Genomic DNA, 9032 nt, shown 5'->3' with positions numbered 1-9032 from the left:
ATGGTGAGAAACAGAGACGGGGAGACAGATGGAGAGACACAGGTGACAGACGGGGAGGGGCCGAGATAGAGACGGAGATGAGGATGGAGGGGAGGCGTGGGGTGGGTCAGGGGACTGAGCCGGGCAGCCGGGGCGAGCGTCCTGCAGGGGCGGTCAGCTCTTCTTGGGTCCCCCAAGACATTGGGCCTGCAAGACCTTTGGGGATTATGCTGAGGCTAACAAGTAGGGGAGCCCAAGAGGGGGTTTGGGGCTCCCCTCCAGGGTAGGGGCGCCTGGGAGAGCAACGGGGGACGGGGTTATACACCCTGCCGTCGGCAGCCCCCTCCCCGCCCAGCGGGAGCGCTCTGGTCCTCTGCCCGCCGCCTCCAGACCCCCATCTCCACGTCCCTCGCACCAGCGGCCTCTGACTTTTGCGATTTTACGTTTCCACCCAAGAGCCGCCGAGCTCCCAGGGAAAGCCAGGCCCAAGTTCCCAGGCAACGCCAGGGTTCCGGTTCTCCCCGCCACCCCCTCTCGACAACGTGGACGGAGGCCTTCTCCCGAAATGTCCCGATGGGGGATTTCCAAGGCGCAGTGACAGAAGGCAGCCTTCCAGCCTCCACGCCAGGAATCGCCTTCCGCGTGGCTCCCGGAGAGCTAGGGAGGGGCAGAGGGAGCGGGGGGCACCCGGGGCACCCGGGGCACCCAGGACACCCACCGCCGAAGCTCAGAGACTGGGAGGCCCAAGGTCACATGACAACTGGTGTAGAACCCAGGATGTCTGGGGGCTACAGCCTGACAGGGAAACAGAGGTGGGCCAGCGACCGTTCTTTGAGGGAACCCCAAAAGTTGCTCAGAAGGGGAAACAAAGGCCTGGAGAGGGGCAGGGTCTTGCCCAAGGTCACCCGGGAGATCTTGGGTAGGACAAGCATGAGACCCCCTCTCAGCACCTCTGCCAGGAGCCAGGAAATCCCCAGCGGGGGCTGAAGGGGGCCAGTGACAAGGACCCTACCCTGAATGAGGGCGACCCCAGGATCATGAATGGGGGGACCCCGGCAGATACTGCCCGTCTGCGGTCCTATCCATACAGTGCTCCCCAGGACATCTGGCGGGGGGCACTTTGTAGGCCGGGCCGTGCCCCTCTCCAGATCCTGCCTTAGCTCCTTGTCACCTCAGGGGAGACTGAGGCTGGAACGAGGCTGGCCCACAGACTCAAGGACAGGGGATGCGGAGGTGGGGCTGGGAGGCAGAACCTGCGGGGGTCGGGGAGGGAGCAGGGCGTCCCCGCCGCGCGGCCTGGGGCTGGGCTCCCGCTCCCCCCGCGGGTCATTGCACCAGGGCTCAGCCGGGGCAGCCTGGGAGCGCGGCCAGGGGTGAGAGGCTACGGGAGGGGGCAGGGGCAGGTGCCGGCGGGCGAGGGCGTGCGCCGCGCCGCAGTGCCCGCCAGATCGCGGAGCGCCGGCCTCCCGGCTCCTCCCGGCGGCGGCGGCGGCGGCGGCGGCGGCGGCGGCTCAATAATCCCCTAATCGATGCAGCGAAAACGTCGGGAGGGTGGTGGGCGCGCGGGGTTGCGGGGGAGCAGGAGACCGAGCGGGACGTCGAGCACCCCCTCCCCCCACCACCGCCGGCGCCTCCAAGTTCGCGCGCCCCCTCCCCCTCCACGCACACGTGGGCCAATGATGGGGGGGGAGGCGGCCGGGGCTGGCATGGCGGGGCGCAACCTTGGTGGGGGGGGTGGGGGCTCCGGGAAACACATCAGAGGGGTTCTCTCCTCAGGAGTGCTGGGGAGACCAGGGGCCGGCCGTGGCCTCCTCAATTACTCTTGGAGGCAGGCCCGGGCCCGGGCGCAGGGTTCACACAGAGCCCTGTCTTTGAGGGCGCCCCCCCAGACCTTGCGGGTGGGTTGGGAAGCGCGTCCTGCATGGGGGGAGCGAACCTGCAGTCAGAGCCCCAAGTCGGGGAGGAGGAGAGGGCCTGCGCGTTCGCAGCGGGGCCGTAGAGCGGGAGTCCCGGGTGAAGATCCGGGGTGTAGGTTGGGGGTGGGGACCCCGGCCCAGCCCATCCTCCACCCACCGGCCCCTGGCCAGTGTCGGGGCATCCCGGCCGGGGCGGCGGGAGGGACGCGCGCCTTTTTCGTCCCGCCTCCTCGGCCTTCCAAACTCCGGGGCCGGGATGTGGGGGCCGCGGGGCCGGGGGGCGCGGGCGGGGGGCGTACCTGGGTCAGGCAGAGCGGGGACGAATACATCCCTGGCGCGGCGGGAGGCGCAGGGCCGGCCGGAGCGGGCGCGCTGAACTTACTGAGTCATTTTTCCCCCCCCCCCTGCAGGCCGCGGCCGCGCTCCTCCGCCATCTTCCTTCTCCGCCTCCTCCTCTCTCTCTCTCCCTCTCCTTCTCTCTCTCCTCTCTCTCTCTTTTTTCTAGTGCCCCCTTCTCTCGCTCCTCCTTCCATCTCTTGTCTCTGTCTCTCTTCTCTCCTCTCCCACCCGAACCTCGACTCAACATCCAACTTTCAAAGAAACGAGGGAAAAAAAGAGCGCGAGCTGGGAAGGAGAGCCGCTGTCCCCCACGCCTCACGAACCCCATTATTGCCTGTACGAATCCCGAGCCGCTCCGGCGCAAAGGATAAGTGCCCGCGGCCTCGTGCGCCCCAACCGCAGAGGGTCCCCCAGGACCATCGGCCCCAGTCAAGGGAGGAGTGGGCAGGGGGCGCTGCGCTGTTGCTGGACGTTTAGGGGCTGGAGGTGGATTTTTAAGACCCCCCCCCGCAACCGCCCCAAGCTGGCCGGGAAGTTGGAGAAAAGAGCCAAGGGGCGGGGGGGAGGGAAAGAATGAAGCAGTGACGTGTGCAGAGGCCCGGCGCGAGCGCGCGCGGCTTTCGCCTTAAAGATGTACATCCCGGGTGCAGGGCAGGAGAGGGGCCCGCACCCCACCCCTGTGCCCCCCAGCTCCAGACAGGGGCTGCAGTGCCTAGGCAGAGGGGATTGGCTACAACTGCGCCCCTTGGCCAGAGGGACCCCGCTAACCCAGGAGCCTCCAAGATTGCTTTCCTCCTTGCCAAAGTGGAGCTCAGAATGGCTTTGGGCTCCCCCATATGTCTCCCCAGCACCCCAGGTTATGTCCGGACGTAACCTCAGGCGGGCCAGATAAAACCTCCCAGCCTCCTCCCAAGTGGCGTGTTCTTCCCAGCCCCCTCAGCTGTGTGCCCATTTCAAGGACCCGGAAACTGAGGCACATGGAATGGCTTGGAACCAGGCCATTTGTCCCCAGGGCGCACGTCCCTCAATCTCCTTCATTCCCTCTCCGGAATAACTAAGCACAGACCTGCCCGCCCCCAGTGTGAGCCCCCAGGGCACCTGGCAGGGTGACTATCTCCTTCCCACCTCAAAGGCTAGGGTGACCTGGACCCTTCCTTCCGTCCAGCTCTTGGCATCCCGCTCTGAAAAATGCCCACATGTGGGGTCAGCCGGCATAAGGATAATGTCACTTAGCAGAGCCTTGACTCTCTGTCAAATGTGCACGGAGACCTTCTTAGGAAGCCTGACTCACCGTCTTACCATCTTAAGGCAGGGGCGTGGGAGATGCCAGCAACCCCGATATCCCCCTGTGTTACAGGGGAGGAAACTGAGGCCCGGAGAAGGAGGCTTCTCGCCCAGAGTCCCAGGGCCGGACCAGGAGGGAGCAGGATTCATACACAGCACGTACTCCCAGGTCCCCTTGTGCTCCTCGCCGCTTGTGGCTGACAGTTATTCAAACGGCCGCTTAGCGCATTGTGAGCCCTTCATAAATGTTTTTAAAAACTCCCATTGTGCAGCTGTGGTGGGCATTTCAAACCCCAGGGTGAACGGGGGAGGGAGGCCGGTGTCTAGGAACCCAAATACCAACATAACGTAGTAAAGTAATCTTTTATTATTTAAAAATGCCGTGAACACGTTGAGGGCAGAATCCCCAATTCACAGACATTTGAAACTTAAAGTGGATTTCTGAGCATCCCCCTCAGCCTGCCCCGCCACGTGCACCCCCATCTGCGCGGCAGTCCCGGTTCCTTTCCTAGGTAAAGTGTGGGGACCACAGCCTGCCCCTCTGGGAACCTCAGCTCCGCATCTGTTTAAAGGTAACAGCAGGACGCATCTCGGAAGGTTGGGGAGGTCGGAGCCCTTGAGATCACAGGTGTGAGGGCCACGTCACTGTTATCGGTCGAAGCTGACGGTGGAACCTTCTGCGAGTTCCCCAGCAGCAATATATATGGGTGTATTTATAAAATTTCCAGGCAGGAGAGGCCTCTGTGGAGCACACAGTAGGTCCACAGCAAGCCAGCTGCGGTATAGGGTTGCAGCCTGGGTCTCATCTCCTCCAGGCAGAGCTGAGTCTCCCTGTGCCTCAGCTTCCCCCTCTGTGAAGTGGGGCAGTGCTAGTTCCTATCCCCTGGGCTGTGGCCTGAATGCAGCGTTTTCTCACCAAAGCAACTGGTGGGTCTGGCCCTGTGTGTGAGGGCCAGGAGGGGTGCATGGTTGGCTCCCTGCGCTTTGGAGCCCAGTTTAGCTCCCTTGTCAAAAACTCAAAGCGCATTACCCCTGGAAATCGCTCTCAGGCTTCCCCGTCACCATCCCAGGTACAGATGCACAGAAGTGTTGACTGCCACCCTACACCACCAACGCCAACAACTCGGAGCCAGCCGCCACGTCCATCTGTGCGAGCCATCGGCGGCGTGGGCACAGGCTGGAACACTACGCAGCTCCATAAAAGAACAAGGGGCTCCCCCACGGAGACGGCTCCGAGAGCCATACCGGGAAGAGTGAGGTCTGGACCACATTCCGCCTCCCACTCGATGCCATGGGCACCCTAGTCATGACAACCACGAATGTCCCCAGACATCGCCCAGTGTCCCCTCTGGGGGCAGAACCACCCCATTTGAGAACACCTGCTATAGACTCAGCCAGAAGACTCAAGATCTCATTTGGGATTTTAAAAAATAATATACACGTGTCCATTATAAGAACATGCAGGCATCCTTTAGAAGAATATACATGTATTCTTACGAAAAATTTACATTACAAGAGTATATGATATATTATATACTTGCATATATTATATATTCTTATACTATATATCCTTATATTCATTATAAGAATATACATGTATCCTTCAAAAGAATGTACAGGTATCCTTTTAAAAATATTCAGGTTTCCTTTACAAGAATGTGTCTGTTCTACCCGCAATCACTCAGACAAAGCTGGATGACAACTGGGCCTCCCCTGTACTGGGGTCCCATGGGTTATGAGGAAGGTTCTGTTTTTTATTTTTGCCCTCTTTAGATATTCATGAATGGCTTGTGTAATTAAGATGTAAACTTTGAAAAAGTGACTGGAATTCACAGAGCAGCTCAGGCAGGGATGACAAGAGCCCTCATGGTAAAGCCACAGCTGCCACACCCCTCAGCCCTCTGGAGGGTCCTGTGTAACCCCACTTTTTAGATGAGAAACTGAGGCTCTGGAAGGGGGTGTTCAGGTCCTAGGCCCTGAGAAGCAAAGGTGGGACAGGACACCCGAGCTGGCACAGACACACACACACACACCACAGAGACACATAAACTCACACAACATACTACACATGCAGATTTTCATGTACGCAGATCAGATACAGACACGCAGATCCAACGTGACACATACAAATGCACACAGTCACACATGGACACACATACAGTGACATAGAGATTCACGTGAAGACAGCCCCACACACATACAGACCCACACACAGACACACGGACCCACATAAGTGCACACGCAACCCCACATACAGCACACGTACATTCATCCATAACCACACACTCACACCCAAACACAGCACATGCTCACAAGCACACACACCACAACAGAACGCCTCCCAGTAGTCACACAGGTACACGTGTACATGCTGCGTGCTCACACAGTGACACATGGCACACCACATCCTTGGCCCTCCCTCCTCCCCATCCACTCCCCCCACAGCTGGGGTCCTCTGCCTCCCACAAACGCATTTTTGTCTGAGTGTGCATTTTTGTCTGTGCGTATGTCTGTGTGGGTCGATGTGTGTCTGCGTGCGTGTACCTGTGTGTGTGCACGATGTGCATATGTGGCTGTGACTGGGTGCCCCATGAGGGTGTGTCCTGGGTGTATGCTTATGTAGGTGCAAACACGAATGCGTCCCCTTGGGCACCTGGCAACCAGTGGGATTGGAGGTGTGTGTGGCCAGGGGGCTGTGTGTGAGCACCTGCGACCGGGGTAGGTAGAGCAGGGTGAGGACTGAACGAAGGGGCCTGAGGGTGGGGGAGCCGATGGGAGCATGTGACCCTGAGCGCTGCCTATGTTCCCCTGTGTACAATGTGGAACCCCTTCTCCTCTTCCCAAACAGCCGCCCAGGATGGGATGCAGGTTTCAAGTAAAAAGCAGCGATTTGGACTGGCTTTGGGCTTTCACATATAGACAATTCTATAAAGGCCCGGGGTGGGGGGGTGGGGCACAGCGGGGGTTCCCCTGGAGGGCAGAAAACAGCGCTTTGTAGGCCCCCCCCCCCCGCCCTCCTGTGGCCTGGTCCCTGACAAGTGCTGGGAGGACAGCTCCCAGTCTGGGGACTGAGGGGGTCTCCATGGCCACCCTCTTGGGCCGGACCCAGCCCCTGAGCTTCTGTCACCACACCACCCTCAGGTCCTCCTCCGCAGCAGAGGTGTGGGGACCCCGCCACCCCGCCCCCTCCGGGGCAAGTCCCCGCGCACGCGCAGCCCCCGGCGGGAGACTTCGCAGTCACAGAGAGATCGTGTCGCGGCGCAACCTCGCGCCTGAACCTCAACCCGGGACCACCCCGGGCCGGGCCCATTAGGGACCCGACGCAGGGAGAAGTGAGGGGACCGTGTGGGAGGTGAGATGAGGGATCCGAGTTTTGGCGAGGTAGAGGAAGCACCCGTCCCCAACCCAGTAGCCTTGTTGCAAGAAAAAAAGGAACTGGGGAGGGGGAGAGTGTAGACCCATCCTCAAGACAGTCACTCAGAGCCAGTCACACAGAGACACCTAATGTCCCCTGGGAAGCATCACACGACACCATCCCCCACCAACTGGCAAACCCCTAACCGCGCCACACACTGACACGGGGACACCCCACACGGTCGCCCAGGGACATCGAGCCCCCGAGGACACGCAGGCAGCCACGGCTTCACAGTACCATTCACAGCACAAGGACGCACGGCACAGCCGCCCAGTTACCCAAAGACACACACTGTCCCAGAGCCTCACGATGCTCTAACACACACGTAACACAACACACCCAGCCACGTGGATGCGCAGACACACACAGACACATAAAGGAGAGGACCCGACGCCTCGGTACCCACGGACCCACTGACAGAGACGGGACCACCCAGACGCATAGACCCGCGAACACATCCTCGGATTCCCGTGCTGACCGGTTTGGGGGCTCTGGAGTCCCCAAACGCACCCCTCGAGTGCGGATGCTACCGACGCGCGCGGACCGGACACCGGAACCCTCAAGTGCAGCCAGCGACGCTCGCGGGCCTGGGGCGCTCGGGGCCGAGATCTGGTGACACCTCTCGGCTGAGACCCGGAGTGCGCGACGGCTGGGCCGGGGTCGGCCTGGGGGGCGGGGTTCAGGCGGCTCGAGGGCAGGCCCCGGGGCTGGCCCTGCGCGGCGCCGAGCGCGGCCGCCCGCCGGGCTCCAAGTTCAAGGCGCCCGGCAGCGGCCGCGGCGCGCTCTCCGCCCCTCTCCGCAGCGGCCATTTTCCGCTAGCTGGCGCGCCGCGCTCGCTCGGGCCGGGGTATCCCCGGGGGCCGCCGCGACCCCCGCCCCGCCCCGCCCCACCCGGCGTCCCCTCCCCGGCCCCGGTCCCCCGCGGGCTGCGCGCTCGGGGGTCGTGCGCCCGGAGCCGCGCCCACCGCCTCCGGCCGGGCGAAGAGGGGGCGGGGGCCCGGCCTGGTTGCGGGGGACCCTCTCCCGGGAGCCCCGCCCTCCCCAACTCCGCGGCGCCCGCGAGGGGCCCCCCACTTGGGGTCCCCCTCTGCGCCCCGCGCCAGCTCCGCCCCCGGCCGCGGGGAGGGAGGCATCCGCGAGCTGGGGTCCAGCGGCGACTGGCAGGAAGGGGGTCCCCACATCAAGCCCTTCCCCCGGGCAGCCCCCCCAGACCTGGCAACTTTCGCCCGGAGCCTACGCACCACCCCAAAAACTCCCCGGGCGAAAACGAAAGTGGGGGCGGCGACGTACCATGGCGCTGCTGCGAGGAGGCGAGGCCGGCGCCGGAGCGAGCGCGCTCGGTCCCCGGCGAGGGGGGGCCGGAGGCGGCGGGAGGAGGCGGCGAGGGAGGGCGCGCGGGGGAGGGAGCGAGCGCGCGAGGGAGGGGGCGCGCCGTGCCCGCCCCCCCGGCCCGCAGGACCCTCCCCTCGGCCCGCCTCCCCCGGCCCCGCGCGCCACCCGTGCCTCAGGCCTCTGGGCGCCGGGAACGCGGCTGCGGCGGCTCCATCCCCAGCCCGGCCCGCGCGAGGGGAGGCAGGGCGAGCGGCCGCGGCGGCGGCGGGTCGTGAGTCCCGGGTCAGGCTCGCGGAGGACGGAGCGGATCCACCTTCGCCGCGGCGCGCGCGCGCTCACACACTCGCTCTTTCACACACACACACACACACACACGCGCGCGCGCACACACACACACACACACACACACGCAGACAGCTGGGGGACACTCGCGGCCCGGGCTTCCTCAGCTCCGACGCGGTCTCTACGCACACCGACGCGCGCAGCCCGCACACTGGGCGCCTGCGGCGTGTTACAGATACACACAGCCTGCGGGTGTCACCCAGACACACACAGACCCACGAGCACAGCCGATAGGGTGTCTCGGACGCACACCTCCTGCAAGACGCCACCAACATAGACTCACACTGACAGCCTGCGGGTGTCGCGCAGACACAGGGGGACCCACATGCTCCCGGCCTGCGGGGTGTCACCGAGACACGCAGATCGACAATCACAGAAAGACACTTGAGACCTGGGACTGACCCACACACCGATTTCCAGGACTC

General features: G+C 63.3%; 1 protein-coding gene across 3 annotated transcripts in view; it reads right to left on the bottom strand.

Annotated features, from left to right (window-relative positions):
- The window catches only part of NFIC (nuclear factor I C), a 45507-nt gene extending 36891 nt beyond the window's left edge, over window positions 1–8616 (bottom strand). For 2 of the 3 annotated variants that reach the window (XM_039839215.1, XM_039839217.1), the window contains exon 1: window positions 2195–2300. In XM_039839215.1, the coding sequence (XP_039695149.1) occupies window positions 2195–2224 (30 nt within the window). In that variant the 5' untranslated portion in view covers window positions 2225–2300. Of the gene's footprint in view, window positions 1–2194; window positions 2301–8223 lie in introns of those variants that run through there. The other variant, XM_039839218.1, reaches the window with a different exon arrangement.
- Window positions 8617–9032: the final 416 nt, after the last annotated feature.

This window comes from Pteropus medius, unplaced genomic scaffold, assembly GCF_902729225.1.
Source record: "Pteropus medius unplaced genomic scaffold, Ma_sr-lr_union100, whole genome shotgun sequence".
Lineage (NCBI taxonomy): Eukaryota > Metazoa > Chordata > Mammalia > Chiroptera > Pteropodidae > Pteropus > Pteropus medius.
Note: the sequence above shows the minus strand (reverse complement) of the source record. Positions and strands in the feature narration are given on the sequence as shown.